The following is a 23,789-nucleotide window of genomic DNA, read 5'->3' on the forward strand; positions in this document are numbered from 1 at the left end:
CAACACTTTCCAACACAACATTTTTCCAGATAGCAACTATCAAACGAGACCACTCTTGTCATTACCATAAAATTGAAACTATGATCGTGAAACACTTAAAAGTTAATATGTAATGTTAGTAATTGTTTACCTTGTTGTATACTTAATTTGACCGAATTCAGTTTTAATTTTCGTTGGAGGTTTAGTTTCGTGGATATGTATTGTCTTTATATTAATATCTAAATTCTAGTAGATATTAATAATATTGTTAATAAACTTAACATTTATTTTTAATAAAGCATATATCAGATTAGCAACATGCAACTATTCGTTGATTAACATATTTTTATCTTCTAATTTTTAGTAATATAATATAAAAGGAAATATTATAATGAAGGCTAAGATTGAAGGCCCCGTACAAACCACACTATCCATACGTCCTGGGATCGCGACTAATTCCTTGGGATCGCTACTGATTCCTTAGTAATAATGGAGATAATAACTACTTTAGTATGGTTGGCAAGTGCATTGGAAACAAATTATTAAAAAACAATCAAATTACTTGGTGTTTAGTATGTAAGTTAAAGATGGTCACTAAATTTACAACCAATAGCATGATAAATATCCTTGTTGATCTCCAATAAAATTGATAAATAAAGAAAATATATGGACCAATGCCTTTTCAGCCCTTACAAGACCAAACCGTCTTTTTATTGTACATATAGAATTAGCCCTATTTATTTTATCAACCGTAAAAGAGGCTTTGAAAAAGTACTTTTTCCCGTCAATCCTTTTTGAGACAATGACCTAGGAGGATAACACACTTTAGTCTTGATAATCATTTTTTTTGTAAATATTAATCATTATACTTGTTCATCCTTTTCAAAATACGGTAATATAATCGATAATTATTGATGATATTATCCTATTATGAATACGTCAATCAAGTTTCTTGATCAAATATTTACAAAAAAACAATATTACCTAAATATGGACAAAAACCAAAGATCATTACCCGTTTGGTTATATATATATATATATATATATATATATATATATATATATATATATATATATATATATATATATAGAGAGAGAGAGAGAGAGAGAGGGAGAGAAAAAAAAATTCAATAGAAACCATTATTAATGATTCTCCGAAGGACCAAATATTTTTTCAAGTTTTATAGCTTATTTTTTATTGGAAAAAAAACTAAAAATATCTAAATTAATAACTTCATATTGTGAAAGCTTATATATTTTTCGGATTCACCGTGTGAATCTGCACAGAATCATACTATGAATTTGAAAAAAATAAAAGGTAAACTATTTTAAAGAATTTGATACTATTTGAAAAATGATAAAAAGTTATGAATTCTTTATTTTTAGTTTTTTTTTTAAAAATAGGTTCTGAAGGTAAATATATATATATATATATATATATATATATATATATATATATATATATATATATATATATATATATATATATATATATATATATATATATATATATATATATATATATATATATATATATATATATATATAAAGAAAAATGATTTTGGGTTTGTTGGCTTACCGAAATGGTTACTAAATCGGCTTATAAGTTCGGATATTTGTGTTTGCATCTCTTCTCGTGTTTTTCGTTCCATTTCCATTTGAATTTGCAACTCTCGTACCTAAATATGTTAAAACAAGTATATATAAATATTGAACGAACAATGTATAATTAGTAAAATGAATTATATCTAGTATCGTGTTGATCAATTATGACAACATATATTATTTGAAACCGTGATAAAAATGTTAATCAATTTATTTGTACCTATATATGAAAATATACTTAATTATTTTTATTAATAACAGGAAAACATTCTTGGTTTTTGTAACATTTATATCCCGGTTTGCTATCATCTATCATTTTTTTTAAGTATAAAAGAATTTGAGTGTTTGGGTTACAAAGCGCAAGCTTGTATTACACATTGTGCGTGCTTTATTTAAGCACACGGTGAGTAGCTGCATAGGCATAAAACCATAGACCCTATGTGTTCGGCCCTACTTAAAGGTTGTAACTTCTTTGGTTTGTTCACCTTTTTAGCCTCTAACCTGTAAAATTAAACCCTATCCCCCATTTGTGTTATTTGGGAGTTTTTTACGCATTTGTGTTGTTTCTGAAGAATAAAAAAAAGTCGGTTTAATTGCAAGGTTCTAGATCCATTCAAATTTCTAACTTATTTCCTTTCTTTGGACCTTTGTAAGTCATCACGTTCCAAACTTTAAGGCTTAACTTCTCCAAAATTAAGTTTTTAGAACTTTTGGTCCATTTTGGCCTTGTTTCTTGGAGTTGGGACAATTCCATGTCCCAAAGGTTATTTATATTGGATTTATATGCTCAAGAATCATTTTAGAATGATGTTTGTCAGTAGGTCATCATGTTCTAAACTTTATGGCTCAACTTTTCCAAATCTAAGTTTTTAGCAGTTTTAGGTCCATTTTGGCTTGTTTCTTGGAGGTGGGAGAACACCATATCCCAAATGTTATTTATGTTAGATTTATATACTCAAGAATCATTTTAGAATGATGTTTTCCAATAATATATGATCATATATGGTCACACCGTTAGCAAGTAGTTGGTTATTGAGTATTTAATTTTATTTGATTATCAAATAAATAATATCAACTCTTGTATTTAATTGATGAATTATTATTTTATTAAAATAATATTTCTAGAGACTATAACTACCTATTTAATCATATGGTATGATTTGATATGTTGTAAACAAGTTTTTGGATACATTGAAGTTCACTAGACTTAACCACGTACATAGTTGAATGAGGTGAAGTGTTTTACATTCTACTCTCCTGCTCTCTCATCTTTTTAACCGAAAGTACCTAGGGGATGGTCTAGTTTGCTTATTAACTCTTTCTTACATGTATCATCCCTCATTGATGTCATATCATTCTATTTAATGAAGGTATGTGCATTAGATCATGGGCCTTAGTATATAAGGAACACAAACACTTTCATTTGTCTTGCTTCTTCTCTTTTTTCTTGCCAAACCCAAGAGCATCATCCCCTTTCATGTCTAGTTCTTAAGTGCTTCTCTTTTAAGACTAAATTGTGTCTAGTTCTTAAAGGATTAATAAGTAATTCATAAAAGTGAAGAACTAGGATTCTTGGTGACTCAAACTTGTTGGTGGATATATCTAGAGAATATCAAACCTCTTGTCTTTTATCGTCTTCGTCAACTCCACAATTTCCAAGTGGGATCAAAGTCTTCAAAAAATTTCATCTAAACATATTCTGGTTGCTTTATAATCTTTCTAACTCATTTAAAAAGATCCTTGGTGGTGTTGTTTTAAAACTATCGTAAAATAATAGTTATTTTAAAATCGTTTCAGTATGTCGTTATAAGATAAAAATATCGGTTTAACTAGGAAATCCTATCAATGGTATGAGAGCCTCTTTTACATGTTAGAATTTTATTTTAATGTTTGATAACCTTTGGTTTGTAAAACATGTTTGTTGTCTCATTTTGCTAACAAATTACTAAATATGTTTTCTATGAAAACTTGTAGTTTTATAATTGATATTTTGATACAACCAAATATCTCATGTATTTTGGTTGTATAAATTTGCCTTATAAAAAAGTGTTTGTTTCTTATATCATATGATGATGTTGTGTATAAACAAGCGATTAGGACCCTTGTGTTGTGATCATTGTTATTTATTTATTCATAAAGATGAAATACATAAATATCTGTTGATTTCATTTGTTTATTTTGTATGTAAGAAATTAGTTTAGAATAGTTTATTCTTTTTCCAAATGTAACAAGACCACGATATTTCCAAGTTTGGAAGAATATTCTTTGTCTTAATCACTTAAGAATATAATCTCAACCTTTAGTTTCAACTCATGGTTTTGGGTTTAGTTATGATTTTAATGGTTTAAGTCACATGTCATCACAACACATGGTGGACTGAAATCATTTTGTAACCAAGATTTGTTTTGAAAAATGAAAGCTAGAAGACCTTTTCAAGTGTCTTTTAAGTCCTTTACGAATAACTTAATAATTCTTATGGTAGATTATAAGAATTATTAGTAATAAATGGTTTTGTTTATAAATTTTTATGTATGCCTGTGATAGTTATTTTATGTTGTTATTTGTTATGATATGTGTATGGAAATATGTTTTGCATGCTAGATAACAATTTATAATAAATTAAAATCATTTGGAATTTGACAATTAAATATTTAGATTATAACATTAGATGTTTAGAAATGAGTTTTTATTAAAATTATTTAAAAAATTTTAAAATTGAGTTTTTTTTTATTAAAATGGTTTTTATTGTAAAAACTCGTTCGTAATAGTCAAGTTTGAAATATTTAAAATACCTTAAATATATTTTATACTAAATGTAAACTCAGTATCGTTTATAATTAAAGAAAGTACTATTAAAATGACTAAATTTGATGTATATTGTAATTACATTAAGTTATAGTATTATTTTTACATCACACTATATATTCAATATAAATATATATATATATATATATATATATATATATATATATATATAGATATATATATATATATATATATATATATATATATATATATATATATATGAGATTGTGTTTTAGATTTAATACAATATGATGATATTATATTTTATGAATATTAAATATTATTTAGAGCATAATTATCATCACATAGTTTTGGTTTGTCAAAATGACTTTTAAATATAAGATGTAAAAAATGAGTGTATAAAATAAAATGAGCTTTATTTTACAAATTCATAATATCAAAAAAAATTATCACTAAAATGAGATTTAAAATAACGATTCTAAAACTCATCCAAACTCCAAGTCTTAAAAATAGAATGAATTTTTATTAACATACTATAATTGGTTCTTAAGGATCTAACATTAAATTTTGAATATAAAGATATTAGCTTAATATCTAAATAGAATGAATTTTTATTAACATAATATAATTGGTTCTTAAAATACAAGTTAATTTCATCCCTTTGAACAACACACGTGCATCGTTTTGTTGGATTAGTGTCTAAACCCGTAACTATATTTGGTATGTACTTGACCCGGTTATGCATGGTCATTTTGGGTTGCCTTCACCAAAACAACTTAACAAGGTAATTTAATGAGAGAGAGGATATTATGGTTTATTAATATGTTATAAGAATAATATATTAAAGGAGAAATCATATTTATTTAATTACTATTAGTCATAAATTAATTAGGAATTAATTTGGTGACTAAAAGAGATTAATTAAATAAAGGGGTATAAATTGTCAAAAGTGTGATAATTGGATTTTAGGTTAAGGAAACTTATTGGACCAAGGGAGAACGAAAATATGAAGAAGGATCTTCATGTTTTCACCCAAGGCCTTTTTCCGGAAGGATCCTTGGGCTGCTTAGTGGCTAAGTTGTCCATTAGGGTTTAGACTGAAACCCTAGTAGCCTATACTATATAAGGAGACCACTGGATGCAATTTTAAGCTACTTAATTGTCTAGAGAAACCCTAGAACGAAAATAGCACCCCCCCTCTCTCATAGTTACCTTATTGCTTCTTGTTATTTGTGATCCATTAGAGGGGTTACAATTGTGATCCTAAGCTCAAGCAAAGAAGACTCAAGCTAGAGAAACAAGAGGTAAACATCTAGATCTGATTCAATATGTTAATATTGATTGTTGTATGCTAGATTAGGGTTTTCAAGTCTTGGATTCATTGCATGTACAATAGAGAAACCTAGATCTTGCATGAGCACATAGGATTGTTCTTATGTAGAAAACCCATCAGTGGTATCAGACCCAGGTTGGTTTCAATTGTATGGATGCTTTGTGTGTTGAAAAATCATTTTTCTTACCTTCTGCCTGATGAACTCGACGAGTTCTTTGAGGAAATCAACGAGTTGCATGAACTCGACGAGTTCAGATGCAACTCGACAAGTTTTGTCGTCTGGCAGAGTGATTTTTGGGATTTCTTGCTGTTTTGCTAAAGGATACTTGCCTAATCAGTTTCTAACTAATAAAATTCGATTTTTATTGTTAACAAAAGATTATCCTTGCCAAAACACAAGATAATTACCAATTGATTAGATAATAGTTTCCTTATATGATTAAAATTGATTATTTGAATTAATTGGGTAACTTATCTTGCAAGGAATTAAATTAGGTTAAATATAGATAATCACTAAATTAATTGTTTAATTTATATTATTTGTTATTTGATCATGTATATTTTAAAAAGTTCAAAACTTGTCCTCAAGTTTGAAATTTAAATGTTTGATTAAAGTTTAATTTTGAATTGTTAAATTTCAACCCTTAGAATATGAATTAGGTCAAATAAAGATAATCAAAGAGTTAATTTGTATTATTTGTTATTTGATTCTTTGTGTTTTGAAAAGTTTCAAAATTTTCCCTCAAGTTTTGCATTTTAAAATTTAATTGAAAGTCTTATTTTGAAATTTTAAATTCTAAAATCCTAGTACTTTGAAAAGGTTCAAATTACACCCTTATGGTTTTATTAATTAATTAAAATGTATAATTAAAAGTGAGTTAATAATTCCATAAAGTTTTGGTTTAATCTTAATCAAATTAAAAAGTATAATTTATTAAATTGGACCACCTAGTATTTTAAAAGTGTAAAATACACCCTGTACTATATATAACATTAAAAGTCTAATATTATATATATGTATGAGTAAATAGTCACTCTTACCGTTAGTAGGCCCCATTCACAAAGTTGGTCTATAAGGGGTGTTTAAGGAAATTGCCTATAAAACTATGATTAAATGGGTATCCACTCTTACCCACCGCACTCTTCACTAGTGGGGGGTCGTTAGCCGAACGGGTAGGATAGGACGAAACCTTCCATTAAAAGTATAATGAAGTATACAAAGTAACTAAATGTCTTTTAAGAAATTCCCAATCATAGTTACTTTAGGAAAAATGTGAAAATGTATGCTAATCCATGGAATTACACTTCATACCCTTGTCAAACGTTAGTGGAGCGTGTGTGGTTAACCGGCACACTAACTTAGGGTTGACATTGGTGGTGAAGGGTGGCTCGATGTTTATCATAGATCAATGGAGCGTGCGTGGCTTACCAGCACATTGATTAGGTGATTAGACATTGAGTGCACCATGTTGATTCGCATGGTTATTCACAACTTGTTTGCAATCCTCGGCATCCCAGTCACAATCTTGAAGGGCATATCGAGATTTTAAACATGTCATTGAAAAGTTCAACGAATCTCAAAGAACTAGGAGTTTTTCAAATACATTTAAAACTTAATTTCTTTTTCGTTTTTCATGGTGAAAAAATTAGTGAATCGTCATTCACTTACCTTCAAGTTATTTACTTTTAGAGTACGGTATCCCTTTCTAAGTTGTAAATAATGTTGTTGGATCCTAGCCTTGGTGTTTCATTTGGGTGTTACATCAAGGATTCTTAATCAACTTAACTTGAATTTTTTTCTCCCGTTTTCTAAATGTCTGGCTCTAACTATGGTATTTACGAATCCGATGAGAAAAGTTTTCACCAAGAGGATGACATTTCACTTCTGCCACCTCCTCTAATTGTTCTCCTCGACCCACAAGATCAAAATCTTGAAAGGTTCAAGCTCATTGAAGCCCTATTGACAAAGAAAAATGAAGATGGGAAATCCGTGTGTACACACGTCCTACGGATGAAATTGCACATTGACAGGTTAAGAATGGTGGGTATCGAGTTCTCTGGAAAATTGGCTGTTGACTGGGTTCTTCAGTCACTTCCTGAATCGTATGGTGAGTTCATTAGAGAGTACTATACGATGAATTGTGATGTGTCCTTCATCGATTTGACCTATATGCTTATTTCTGCCGAATCAGCAATGATTTGGCGTGATGGTCAAGCATATTTGGTTGGACAACCGAACTCCCAACGTTCCATGGACTCTGGCAACATTAGAAGTCCAGAAAGAACTAAGTCTGTGATGGTCCGATGTGCTGTGTCAGAAGAGTCCATCTGTTTCTACTATATGAGAAAGGGCATTGGAAGCGAAGCTGCCCTATCTACCTGAGAGATCAAAGAGATGGGAGAGCCAAGAGTTTTGGTTCTTCTTCAGGTATGAAATCCACTATCTAACTATGTTAAGTTCTTATTCTAGATTCTAAACATATAATGTGATAAGATTACATTTTTGGTGTTCTACAGGATCGAAGAAAAGGAAAGAAGCTTAAGGAAGAAGCACGCTAAGGTTGATAATGAAGAGTTCAAAGATCGAAATTTACCTGCTACTTTTGGAATTAGATATTTTTGCTTAAACAATACGTAATAGCATAGTTTTCATTAAATTTTCATTGTAAGGACAAGTTTTTCCGCAATAAAATAGAGTTTGTTTTATTTACATTTCCTTCAATGAGATTATGAAAATTGGTGTTTATTGATATTACTTGCAAATGATGGATGTGATTCTTAATAATGTTATGTATGGAAGAGTCGAAATTTGCGGAGATTATGAAAATTGGTGTTTATTGATATTACTTGCAAATGATGGATGTGATTCTTAATAATGTTATGTGTGGAAGAGTCGAAATTTGCCAAATAAGGAAAGATTCTCATCGCCCAAGTTTCCATTGGAAAGAAACTTGGAATCATACAACTAGTTTTGTGTGATGAATGAAAAACTTTGTATTTGGGAAATTTAAGACTAATTCATTGACAAAGAGTCAAGCGAAGGACTAAGAGATCAAGTTCGCAATGTTGTGTGCTAGTCAAGTCCACCACAAGGAACAATAAGTTATTCGTAATAATTTTAAAAAGTTTAGAAAATATGGTTGCACTTATGAGATTGAGTGTGATTCTAAGTTGATTGAAAAGTTTCAATAAATAGTAGGACGAATAATAAGAATCAAATAGGCAGAGAGATAAAAGGTTCTCCTTTCTAAGAAGATGGGAGAGTGCTTGTATCGAGTTTTATGATTGTCTTAATGATTAAGAACTATTTCTCAATTGATCATCTAAGATACCTTAGTGCATTGTATGACTAAGTAGAGGAATCAGAAATTTTCGAAATGGTTAATCAAGAAAGTCAATCATACTTCGTTCCAATATCAAGTCTTAGAGTTAAGATTGTGACATTCAATGACATATCTATTTTTGTAGGTTTATTACACTCATCAAATGTAGAATAGGAAAGTTTCTTATTTTGTTCATTTGAAATTGGTTAGTTGGGGTCTTGGATAAGACAAAGACCAACTGGAACCAATTAAGTAAAGTGTTAGTCTTGATAGGATTCCTGAATGACTCTTGAATATTTGTTTTGTCAAGGAAAGTTTCTTGACAAAAGAATCATATATGTCAAGAGGTAAGTGGGAGTCTAAATGATCTTGAAAAGTTTCAAGAACAAATCAAGAATAAACCTTATCAATCCTCGCTAGCACACGACTTGGAGGTTATAATCAAATCATGTTGACATATTTTGGTTCTATGCCATTCCAGTTTAGTTAACTATGCAATATGAGTTCTATGAGTTCTTAATTGGATTGAATAGAGGCAAGACATCCTAATCAATGGAAGGTACATTGATTGGAAGGGGTGATCTTATTAACAACTCGGAAGACATGGTGGGCACCCGCGCTGCCATAAGGCAAAAGCTCAAGATTAAATAGGTTCAATCCATAAGAGTTGAATTTTCAAAGAGATAGTCTTATGATTGTCATTTTGATAAATTCACATGGATAGGACCAATACACCATAAAATCTAAGTGTGATAAGATTTCTCTCTGTTCGTGAGGAAATAATTTCACTAAAAAGGATTTTGAGAAAATAGTATTTGTGAAAATTGCATTCTCGAATTCGATTATGATTACGACATCCCTTTTCGTAATTCGAATTGCGGGATTTGGCAATTGGTCCGAACGTTTTGGGACTCAGTAACTTGAGTTCTAAAATTGTTTAGACACACATATAAGCTATTTAAGGAAAGGTGTATGGGTTCAAGAAGCTTGATAAAGACTTATCAATGCATCTAGTATTAGAAACATGAATTTCAAGTTTTCTTAATAAATGTCAACGGTAGTGGGAGCATAAGAGTTATGCTTGTATGGAAATAATCGTCATGTTAGTGGGAGCATGATTATTATGGTAAGTATTGCAAGTTGGCAATATTAATCATAGAAAACAAAGATTCACCTTGCAAAGTTGTAGGGGTTGAAAAAGTTGTTTTGCTATAATTAAGGGAGAGAATATTATACTTCGTTTGAAAATCTAAAGCTTAGATCGAGAAATGTTAATAAATTTAGTCAAAGATACATAGTGCGTTCTCAAAGTTTGAATTATGAGAACATGGCACATAAAATATTATGGAAGAAGGATGATAAAGTATCATGGCTTTATGTAAAACATTATACATCGTGTCCAATATGCTTCAGGTATAGGATCGATTGCATATGCTATAATATTTGACCATTCTAAAATTTTCCAAATGCCAAGTGCATTAAGAGGGAAAAGAGAATAGAACCGGTTTTGACTAAATAGTTAAACAACTATCAAAGGACGATCTAAAGTTCACTAAGGATTGATCTCTTGTAAATAGTTAGAAGTATAGTATTGAATAGACCATACCGACATTATTATGAATAGATAAGACTTTATTAAGAATGACTTGTCATATGGCAAATATGGAAATGTTTCCATATTAGGAGTTGGAAAGTAGGAATTAATGTCTAAGATTATATACTTTTATGCAAGAAGGATGTTCAAAGAAATGTACTTTGAGAGAGAGACATCACATCTATGGAATTGTTTCTGATAGAGCCTTCTGTAAGGAGTTAGCCAAGTCTTATGTGATTTTTGTGCTATAACTTCACGAAAGGATCGTTGCATATAATGTTAGAATCTAATGTGTTTTAATAGTGGTAAGAAATTGTATTCTTACACTAACAATAAGGAAAAGGAATTGTGAGATGAGCATCATTTGAAAAGTTTTCAATTGATCTATTTCACAAAGTATGAACCATAAACAAACAAAGTGTGCATGCTGAGAGCATGAGACAGTTGTTGTTATAATTCAAGTAAGTAGTTGATTATCCGAAACATTAAGCAATGAAAAATGAGTAATCAATATGGTGTCTAAATAAGAAGTGTTTTTATTTATACTCACAAGTTTGGGGCCATATAGGATTAAGTATTTTCGTTGAGTTTCACTTTGCATGTTTTGACTTCCTGAATAATGAGATTATTCGAACAGTCCACAATCGCTCATATGCTGGAAGTAGATATGAAAGAAGATTGTCATGAATAGTTTGTAGATTGTCTAAAAGGTTTTAGACATAGCAAAGGTTTGCTACAAGGTTCATAAGTGCTTATGAATATGATTTGAGCATTGGAATAAACCTGCACTTGCTGGTATCGCTTTATGAAAGTGATCGCAAGATGATAATATCATATAATCTTGTAGACCTAGATATATGGTTATTGTTTGCTAGTTGATTATACATTGATGATGCGAAAACGCATCAGTAACTTGATGTTATAAAATGCATTGTTGTGTGTAACTTAGCTAGTGAATAGTAAAAGCATACGAGTCGAATTTTATCTATTCCTTTTATTCTAAGAGTATAAAAGCGATATCCTGGCCACTCGATGATTTGGTTTGACTTATGTGTCGGGCTCGGTTAGAATGAAGTTGATGTGTTCAACTAAATTTTATGTCGAAAAAATCGGAGATCGAGAAACATATGCAATACAATAAGAATTGTCAGCATGATATCTATAACAGAGGGCTATACGATCCCTTATCTAAAGGACAAAGTTTGATCAGAGTTGACAGCAGCGTATAAGAGCTACGATTGCTAATCGGATCTTGAAGTCGTATGTGAGATATAGTTACTAGACTTATCCAAGTGGGAGATTGTTGGATTAGTGTCTAAGCCTGTAACTATATTTGGTATGTACTTGACCCGGTTATGCATGGTCCTTTTGGGTTGCCTTCACCAAAGCAACTTGACAAGGTAATTTAATGAGAGAGAGGATATTATGGTTTATTAATATGTTATAAGAATAATATATTAAAGGTGAAGTCATATTTATTTAATTAGTATTAGTCATAAATCAATTAGGAATTAATTTGGTGACTAAAAGAGATTAATTAAATAAAGGGGTATAAACTGTCAAAAGTGTGACAGTTGGATTTTAGGTTAAGGAAACTTATTGGACCAAGGGAGAACGAAAATATGAAGAAGGATCTTCATGTTTTCGTCCAAGGCCTTCTTCTGGAAGGATCCTTCGGCTGCTTGGTGGCTAAGTTGTCCATTATGGTTTAAACTAAAACCCTAGCAACCTATACTATAAAAGGAGACCCCTGGATGCAATTTTAAGCTACTTAATTGTCTAGAGAAACCCTATAACGAAAATAGCATCCCTCCTCCCTCTCTCATAGTTGCCTTATTGCTTCTTGGTGTTTGTGATCCATTAGAGGGGTTACAATTGTGATCTTAAGCTCAAGCAAAGAAGAATTAAGCTAGAGAATCAAGATGTAAACATCTAGATCTGATTCTATATGTTAATATTGATTGTTGTATGCTAGATTAGGGTTTGCAAGTCTTGGATTCATTGCATGTACAATAGAGAAACCTAGATCTAAGCATTAGGGTTTGCATGAGCACATAGGATTGTTCTTATGTAGAAAACCCATCACGTTTGTATGGTCCTTATGGGCGATGGATCACCTAAATACTTGGATTTTGTCTTATGATTGCCAAGGTTTTTTTCTTTTTTTGTTCTAGTGGGAGAAAGGTCACGTAACCGCTTGTTAAATGTCGACACCACAAGTTTTTCAAGAATGATGACTTGATCGGGAATCATCTGTGATAAAGGTCACCTAAGCATGAGAGGTCCGAGGCATAGATGGGATCAAACATGCCAAGTTAAACAAAAAGTTCTTTAGGATCCTATATACTAGGAGTTACATTTGATGAAATTGGTAATCGCTACCTATCTCGTTAGATTAAGTAGATGGGTTAAAGGTCACCTACCATTTACTTGTTTAGTAACTTGTATCTTAGACTTTAACTAATTAATGCTTTAGAAACAATCAAAAGTATTAATTTGTAAAGACTTACATATTTAAAATACTAAATGAAATTTTGTAAGATTTTGTTGATTTATAAGAGATAGTTAGACTCAATGTTATAAATTCTACGACTAGTATTGTACATTGAAATTCTTCTCAAGAACAAGCAAAGATACATTCTTAAAGGTCCCATTCCCGAAAAACCTCTATCAACCAGTTGGTCTGATAATGATGCTTGGTGGAAGCATGATTGTGCAGTTGATGATGTATCTTACATCATACTGGGAATAATGATCCCAAACCTTGAGAAGGTCTTGCAAAATTAGGAAGCATAGCAGATATTTCGACAAGTAGAGTAGATATTCCGATAGAACATTGATATTGGTACAAAATTGTTCTAACATTAGAAGCTAACAATGTCAAAGAGAGTCACAATGTGTGGTCTAAGAGGTCTATGGTTCAGAAAAGGGAAAGACAACATAAACCAAGAAATCAAAAAAGGTCCAACGTGATCCGTCTTCTTATAATTATGGATAGGCGGAACACTAGAAGAGTAACTCCTCCTCTTATCTCACCAAGTTGAGGAAGTACGGTGATACCAACATTTCAAGTATTTATATGATAGAGCTATATACTTTTCACTATATACTTAAGTATACGATAATAAATATGACACTAATATCTGATTTTATGTGTAGATGTTTAGAAGAAGTAAGAAACTGACTAGATGCAGATTGGTACTCCATGCTAGAGGAAAGAAAATGTTGTTTGAATTGACGAAACTTTTGATTACCAAATAGTTTCTATTTGATTTTAAACAATAGTTTTTCTAGTACCTATTATGACTAGGAATATTGTAACAGTTGCAAATTTTGAAGTAATTTAGATTTACTTATCATCTAATGGATGTTTACATTCATGTTAAGATTATTTTCTCATAATGTTATTCATGAAGTAAATCTATATGTTTTCATTAAATTCATAGTTCTAAAGATAACACCAAAAAAATCAAATAATATTTGACTCAATCTTATCTATAACATTATCATCCTAAAAATATAAAAAAGAAACACATATCCCAAGTTCCAAAGATGGTACTTTTAAGAACTAATTTGATATATGTGAGTCCTATTTATATGTAAAGATGATTCACAATCATTTTTCTCTAATGGTAGTGAAAGTGAAAAAGATTTGTTAAAGAATTACACATGTTGATGTATATGGTCTTTTCAATCCTATGAACAGATATGGTGAAAGATACTTAATTGACTTCACTAACGACTTTTATTCGTTGCTTTTGAAACTTTTGAAATGCTCAAACTCTTTTATAGTGAAGATTAAATACAAGTTAATTAGAAAAAGCCCTTCATTCTAATAACGAAAATGAGTTTCAAGCCAAGTCTTCTGGGATCATATTAGGAGTTGTGATATCGAATCACAACTTATTCGACCCAGATAATCCTTGTATGTTTAAGAAGAGTAATTAGATCTTATATGACGTGGTATGCTCTATGATGAATTGAAGAACTCTTTCCATTATAATTTTTTGAGTTATGGTTACTACAACACCTATATTTTGAATATTTATTTCCAATCAAACAAGTAGCGTGAATACCTTCAAAATACTAAGGATGAAATGTTATAGCCTTATATAAAAGGTATAGATTTATGGAGCATATGTAAGACAAGAAGCTTAACTCAAGCTAACGTCCAATAATAACATTTATGTAGAATGTCCAAAAAGATTATTTAGGATAAAGTTTCTACAATACCACTAATGATCATTCTAAAAGACATGTCCTTAGAAAGGTTTTTTTTCTAAATGGGAGCAAAATGTAACTCTAAAGGTTCAAAGACCATAAACTAAATGCATCATAGTGGCAGATAGAAGCTAGAGAAATTTGGATTTCTCGTATCTGATGTTGAAATTTTTATAGTAAACACTTCAGACTACCAAACTGCTATATCAAATTCTGAATCGAACAAATGGCTTAAAGCCATGAATACATAGAGATGCATTCATCTATGATAATTATGTACGAGATTAATTAATCTTCATCGATATACAATGGCTATAAGGAGTACAATTTTCAAAGGAGAAACCATACATGGATGGAAATTTGTTTATATGTAAAGCCAATATCTAAAACTAAGAATCCTCCTTTTTATAAGAAAATCAAAAATGTGTTTTCTTTATAAATGAAAAGACTTGTATTTTCTAGAAATCTAGTGGGAGTGCAGTTACATTCCTAGTCATGTATGTGAAAGACACACTAATTCTTGGAATAAATATCGATATAGATAGATCATGGCAACTTAAAAGATTCATTAAAATTGCATTCATTGTCGAGATATTCAAAGGTTCAAGATATAAAACTCTACGGGAATTTTTATTACAAATACCATATGACAAGATTTTAAGTATGCCTTAGAATCCTTACACAAAGGTTGAGCTAGATAGTACGATTGTGTTTCATATGCTTTTGCAACTGGATTCATCATATGTTCCATGTTATACATGAAGGCCACATACGTCATATGCTTAGAGCATGAGAATAAGTTATAGGGTGACTGAAAGGAACATTCTAAAGTAATTATGAGGAACGAAAGAAATATCCATGATTCGCGGAGTATCTGAAAGAGAGCAACAAATGCAAACTTCCAAACATATTGAGATTATCCGCAATTGCAATTGGGCGTGTACTCATTATGAATGAAGGAAAAGTTGTATAGATAGGAGTTCCAAGAAAAAATTTGTTGCAATACACTACAAAGTCATTGTACATTGTTGTTTAGGAAACAACATATGTAGATGCTTCAATTAAGAGTTCATATTTAAGCACCTATAACATTATCGGTGGTTTTCTCTAAATATGTGATATAAATGAATCATAAAATTTTAATATTCGCAAAATTTATACATATCAAGTTTGACGAATCCAGTTAATGAACCCGTTCACTAGCTAAAGCGTGAACTTCATACTAGAATTATAGGACTTCTTTATTCTAGTGATTGGATTTCACTAAAATTTAGTATTTGGTTATTGGAATAATACTAACAACAACTATTGTAATGTCTTGATATATTGGATATAATCTTTTCATTAAAATCCTGATGTGTTCTATATTACCATGTTTAATCCTTGAATAATATAGTTATTGTAAATGTCTATGATCATTCATCGTTGTAGAAGAAACTATGAAATAAGACTAGTATGAATTGGATTGATTGATTTTCATGAAGATGAAAATAACAAAGGGATGGAACCAAATTTATTAGTACTTGTTGGAGAAGAAGTATTAGACGTGCAATGTCACAAGATCTCTCCATGGATCGTAGTCATGAGTGATTCTTAATAAAAAAACAAATCATATGTGTATTCTTCGACCTAAGATGCATATTTTAGACTTGATTATGGGGATGTTTGTATTTTGATAAGGTCCAATGTTGTTCCTATTAAAATATCATTACAAAGGTCGTTATTCGGTATAACATGAACTACATAAAAGGCGTATGTAGTCAAGATGAGATTTTTTTCCTTTTTTTCGTTGAGAGTTATACATTTAGGCCTTACTAAAAGTTGAACATCATATGATATTGAATGCTATCCATTTCTCATATTCAACATGATGCTTGTGACAAAGAGATAACTAATATAACATTTATGCACCAATTATAGCTTGGAGCTTTTTGAAATTAGTTGTTGTTAGATGGTACCACTTTTTTGTGTTGTTGGGGGTAGTGGTCTGTTGTTAGACGTCAACCATTGTGTCTGTCAATCTATAATGAATCTTGTGGATATTAGAGATTGTTTGATCTATATGTTCAAGAATCATTTTAGAATGATGTTGGCCAATAACATATGGTCTTATAGGGTGACACCTTTAGCAAATATTCATTTATTGAGTATTTATTCTAATTTGATTATCAAATAAATATTATCAACTCTTTTATTTAATTGGGGAATTATTATATTATGAAAATAATATTTCTAGACACTATAGCTAGATATTTAATCATATGGTATGGCTTAATATGTTGTGTACAAATTGTTGGATAAATTGAAGTTCACTATACTTAACCATATACATTAGCTTAATGAAGTGAAGTGTTAAACACTTTACTCCCATCCTCTCACTTATCTTCCTAATCGAAAGTACCAAAGGGATGGGCCAGTTTACTTGTTTAACTCTTTATTACATGCACCATCCCTTTGTGATCTAATATATGTTGTATTTAATGAAAGTATGGGCATTTGATCATGGGTCTTAGTATATAAGGAATACAGGCTTTTATTTGTCTTTCTTCTTATTTACATTCTTTCTAAACACGAGATCATGATCCCCTATCCTCTATTTCTCTCTTTTGAAGACTAGTGAAAGAATTAAGTAATTAAGTTCTTCTCCTTTAACACTAAATTATGTTTGGTTCTTAAAGGATTAAGAAGTACTAATACAAGTGAAGGACTAACATTCTTGGTGAGTCCAACTTGTTGGTGGATACCTCTAGAGAAGATCAAACCTTTTTTTCTTCTTTATCAACTCCCCAATTGCCAAGTAGGATCCAAGTCTTCAAAGTCTGTCATCTTAACATCTTATGGTTGTTTTATAATCTTTCTAACTCTTGTAAAAGGATCCTTATTGGATTTGTTTTAGAACATTCTTAAAATAATCGTTATTTAAAAATCGTTTTAGTTTGCCATTATAATAATAGTTATTTTGTCATCTTCATCAACTAGCCAATTGCCAAGTGGTTTCAAAATCTTCAAAGGTTGTCATATAAACATCCTATGGTTGTTTTATAATCTTTCTAACTTGTGTAAATAAATCCTCAGAGGTTTTGTTTTCAAATGGTCCTAAAATAATATTTATTTTAAAATCTCTTCTGTTTGCCACTATAAGATATAAAAATCGTTTTTAGCTATCAAAACCTATCAGTTTACTGATGTATTCTGAATCTTTTGGTGTATTTGGAATGCTAGAATAAGCCCATTTATGTACCATGCAAGTTGATTGTGCATTTTTGAAACGTTTTAGATCTAGGGTTTGACATTTGGAAAATGGAGATTTGTTAATAGATAAAGTTGGAAACTTTATCCATTAAGTGCATATTTTAAAAAGTTCTAGAAAGTATCAACCCTTGAATTAGAGGATTAAGCAATTAACAAAGAGGTTGTCTAGAAAAATGCATGCGACACATGCAGCCTCTTAGCATGGGACGCGTCGAACTGGGAAACACAACTATTTCATCGGGTAGTACACGAGACGTGAAGAACTAGTGGGCGTGACACATAAACCTTTGACCGCTAACTTTTTGACCAGTTTGGCTTTTCGCCAAACTTTAAGGGTGAGCTATGGATTGAGGTTTGACCTTTGTTTGACTTAGGCGGTAGATGTAGCTGATTTGTTTGAGGGCTCACATGAGCCGGTGTTTTTAGCTCTTTAGATTTAGATGAGTTTCCATACTATATTACTTAAGTGATTATTTGATCCGTTGTGTGTAGGATGTATGTGTAATACTATGGTATGATGGCATGCTTACTAGTGGACTCTTGCCTATTGTTTGTATATGATGTTTATATTCTTGTATGATGATGGAGAAACCAGTGTTGTGACGTGAGCCTGTAAGTTCGTTTTGGACGATGAAGAGACTGATGTTGTGTCGTGAGTCTATAGGCTTGTTGGATGATGTCAAGACCGGTGTTATACCATGAGCCTAAATTTTTGAAGGATGATAGCGAAAGCCCACAAGCTCGATGTATTTATGCATAGTGATTACAACGAATTATGTATTATTTGTAGAACTCACTAAGTTATGTACTTAAAATTTAAAATTAAATATTTTACAAGTTATTCTTCTAATCGTGGGAAGGGCCCATCGTGAGTTTACCACATCCACATCGTAGATGATTTTATGATTTCAACATTCGTTGATTTTGTGATGTTTCTGATACATTTTTATAACATGGTTTTGGTGTTGTCAAAACAATTTGTTACCTTGGTCTTTATGGAAGAATGGTTTTACATGATTTACTTTTGTTTTCAAAACGAAAAATATAGTTGAAAAATATAGTTTGAAAATTTGTGAAGTTACAATTATAATCCATAGCGGCAACGCTTTATTTTATGTGTAAAAGTAGGATAATTTACTTTTTTCTATAAAAACAACACTTCAATTTTTTATCAAATAACAACTTACTATACTTTTAACCAACATAGTACCTTCTTTTTACCAATATAGAAAATATACATATTTATTATTTCCATAATAACAACATACTTTACTTTTTACCAATAATAGCAATGAACTTTATTTCTTACACATAATAACAAAATATTTTAATTTGTAACTAAAATAACAACATACTACACTTATTTACCAATATAAGGAATATACTTATGTTTTTTTTTATCTATAATAACAACATATATTATTTGTTATTAATAATAGCAATATACATTATTTTTTTTATCCATTATCATAACACGATTTATTTGTTATACATAATAACACAATATTTTATTTTTTTGTTAATATAAACATTATACTTATATTTTTCATCCACAATAGCAACATACATTAATTTTTATTCATAACAAAAACGTGTGTCTATATATATATATATATATATATATATATATATATATATATATATATATATATATATATATATATATATATATATATATATATATATATACACACTAGTTTATAACCCGTGGATACTACGGTTATAAAATTAATTAAATTTTTAAAATAAAAACTCAAAATTATTTTAAATAAATTATTAATTAAAAGATTTTTTTAGTTATAAAAAATTTTAATCATTGATTTAAATAAACATGTGAAATTATATCATTTTAAAATTTATATTATTTTTATTTAAATTTTTATTCTAATGTCATTAATTTAATGTATTTAGAATGAAAAATTTAAAATTTGAAATTTGAAATCAATAGGTTGACAAGTGGATTGCATTAATTAGAAAACATAATAGAGTGACACATGATAAATGTAAAAGTAGAATAAAACTATTCTTTTATTACTATATATATATATATATATATATATATATATATATATATATATATATATATATATATATATATATATATATATATATATATATTATCGCAATTTACCTTACCATTTTTCCATAATAGCAAAACATTTTATTTTTTATACATAACATCACTATACTTGATTTTTTTTATATAATTAATAACATACTATATATCATCTTACTAATATATAATAATTTTTTTTGTAGATAATAGCAAAAAAAGATTATAAAAAACATAATGTCTTCATGAAATAAGTATACCTGTAGTTGAGAATGTACATACTCAATGGAGGACATAGTAAACCCGTAAGGTGATGTCCCTGTCACCATTAATTGATGACTAGACGATCCTTTCTCAAAAATACGATCATTTCTCCCTCTCTGACTTAGCGCCCACAACTCGGCATCATCCCCCGTATGTTGAGTGATTTCATCCCCGTACTTCTCAAGCATATATCTCTCAAATGCATTCTACAATTAACCAAAATATCCTGATTATTATTCCAACAAAAGTTGTGAGAACAAATATAAAAATGATAAAGGTAACTTACATATTCCTTCCATGTCCTAACAATACACCATTCTAACCCATTTATCGTCAAAAACCATTTCTTCACCTGTAGATGAGAAAAAATTTATGAATTTATTTTGCAATTAAGAAGATTAGGGCCATTATATATATATATATATATATATATATATATATATATATATATATATATATATATATATATATATATATATATATATATATATATAAGATTAGGTTCATGTGCGACGGCCTAATTTTGTGAGACCGATGAAACGCATTTTTTTATTTATTTTTTATTTTTTTTATATTTTTTTAGTTAAATCAAGTTCTGAAAATAATATTTAAAAAAGAATTTTTGGATTTTTCCATTTATTTTGCATTTTAAAATTATTTTTAGAATATGTACAATATAATATTCTATTAGAATATTTTACGTATTTTTCAAAAAAATGGAATTTTTTTTAATTTTTTTTAGTTAATTCAAGTTCCGAAATAATATTTAAAAAAAGAATTTTTAGATTTTTCCATTTATTTTGCATTTTAAAATTATTTTTTAGAATATGTCAGTGTAATATTCTATTAGAATATTTCACGTATTTTTCAAAAAAAAAAGGGATTTTTTTTAATTATTTTTTATTTTTTAGTTAATTCAAGTTTCGAAAATAATATTTAAAAAAAGAATTTTTGGATTTTTCCATTTATTTTGCATTTTAATTTTTTTTTTTAGATTTGGTCTCACGGTCTCACAAAATTAGAATGGTCTCAAATGAACCTGAACTTATATATATATATATATATATATATATATATATATATATATATATATATATATATATATATATATATATAGGACTAGGTTAATTTGTTTCTTACATTTATTGTGTGCTAGAATGCACCAATAGAAATTTAGTTAATTAAATAATTATTTAATTAAATAAGTATAGATATTAAATGATTTCCATAATTATATGTATATTAAATGATATCCATAATTATAATTATCTATTTATGGAAACTAATTAAATCTGTCATTAATGTCAGCAATAACATTCTTTGAGAACGAATTTACATCTAGGGTTTTATATATGAGTTCATATTTTGTTTCAGGACTCAATCACTTAAAATACAATAAATTTGCATGAAATATGAAGAACGAGAGTGTATTCTACTAGAATACGCTGTCATTCTGTTGGAATACACTCTCGTTCTTCTAGATATGAATTCATTAATGACGAATTCTTCTAGATATGAATATTATTGTTGACATTAATGACGAATTTAATTAGTTTCCACAAAAATGGGTTATGTGTATGGATAGCATTTAATATACATATAATTAATAATAAATTCTTATTGGTGCATTCTAGCACACAATAGATGTGAGAAACATTAGAACCTACCTACCTACCTACCTCTCTCTCTCTCTCTCTCTCTCTATATATATATATATATATATATATATATATATATATATATATATATATATATATATATATATATATATATATATATATATATATATATATATATAAAGAGAGATCATTTGAGAACTTATAGTTTTTCGAGAAACAAAGAATTAAAAACCGAGCGTTAGATCAAAATAATAGAAGGTCAAGATCTCTTGTGACATTTTTGTAAATAATAGAAAAAAAAAACACGGGGGTATATTTATAAAATGACACAAGGGACATTGTAGGAAGAAGTTAATTGAAATCCCTTTAATCATATTAATCCCTGATTTACGTCAAAGTAACATAATCTGGACGCCTCCACTATCAAAGCATCCTACCGCCTCCACTATCGAATCCTACCAGCACCGTCATCTTCCTAGCCTCCGATGATCTCCTCTCATTAGTATCCATAATCAGAAAAAGTTATTGGCCCACTGTTTCCCTCTGCTATGCTTCTCCTCCTGCCATGCCTCTACACATATCTCCCTTCCGATGGACGCACATATTCAGAGCCAACCCTCACCATTGGCAACAACAATCACTGATTGTGTCCTTCCTCCGGTCTTTCCCTGTCGGTGAGTTTTTCTTTTACAATTTTGAAATTGATTTTCTGATAGCGAGCTTTTGAAATCTCCATCTCATTTCCAAAGACATATTCGCATCTCCACCTTATCTACGACGATATTGATCTCGATCTTTCAATCTGCCCCTAATCCACCGCTCACACAATGCAGATTGACGATCGACCACAATGATTTGGTAATTAATCTCATTTTATTTCTTTTAGCATTGCATCTGGTTTTTAATTATGCACAATTGAGTACGTCTTCAATCATTACTGGAGCATTAGATTTACTTCAAACTTTTCCTTCTTTATTTATAATTGTTCCAAGCATACTGGAAAGTGATTACTAAGAGAATGAGCATGATTCAAAACCCTTATACTACCTTTCAAATTCTGGATTATGTTTTGTTGTTTACATGCTTTATCCATGCTAACAATGCTATATATTTTTCTTAACAGTTCATGCCTTTTTAACCTACTATTATAATGATTTTTATGAGTTTTAATTGAAACATTAGTCTATTTATGCTTTTATGGTGTAAAGTTTAACGAGCTCATCAAAAGCTTCTAAAAATTTATAAATCATAACTTAGTTACATTCAGATGTAATTGAATGCTTTTTAACAATTCTTATTGTCTGTATAGTTGTTATAACCCGACGAATCAACCATATGTTTGTGATACATATATAACTGAATGACCTTCCACCAAAGGGCTTCTAGCCCAGTGGTATTCGGTGTTGCCCTCCCTCCTTTAGGTCGAGGGTTCAAGTCCTACTGTGGACATAGGTGGACTAATTTAGGATTAGTTTAGTATATATATTTGTATTTGCCGTTAAAAAAAAGAAAAAAAAAAGAAAAAAAGAAATAACTGAATGACCTTCCTATCCTCAAGTGGATATTATTATTTTAGCATTGGAATACAAGAGTTCAATTTTTTTTTTGTTTTCATTAACTCTAATGAGTATTATTTCCATGTCTCAACAAAGAAGATACATCATGTGGTAAAAAAACAACAACATCTATTACTTTGCACACTTCTCATTTGTAATGTTACAGCAATGAAGAGCAATGAAGATGATTTTAGTTATATTTCTTTAAAACTAATTGTTATAAA

General features: G+C 29.5%; 1 protein-coding gene across 1 annotated transcript in view; it reads right to left on the reverse strand.

Annotated features, from left to right (window-relative positions):
• Positions 1–579: 579 nt before the first annotated feature.
• Positions 580–23,789, reverse strand: part of LOC145033923 (F-box/kelch-repeat protein At3g23880-like) — a 52,905-nt gene continuing 29,695 nt past the window's right edge. Inside the window, exons 2-5 of the mRNA XM_078982400.1 lie at positions 20,677–20,742; positions 20,387–20,596; positions 1,559–1,658; positions 580–786 (exon numbers count right to left, since the gene is read on the reverse strand). Coding sequence (XP_078838526.1) covers positions 764–786; positions 1,559–1,658; positions 20,387–20,596; positions 20,677–20,742 — 399 coding nt within the window. The 3' untranslated portion in view covers positions 580–763. The remainder of the gene's footprint in view (positions 787–1,558; positions 1,659–20,386; positions 20,597–20,676; positions 20,743–23,789) is intronic.

Source organism: Lactuca saligna, chromosome 3, assembly GCF_052625555.1.
Source record: "Lactuca saligna cultivar CGN05327 chromosome 3, ASM5262555v1, whole genome shotgun sequence".
Classification (NCBI taxonomy): Eukaryota; Viridiplantae; Streptophyta; class Magnoliopsida; order Asterales; family Asteraceae; genus Lactuca; species Lactuca saligna.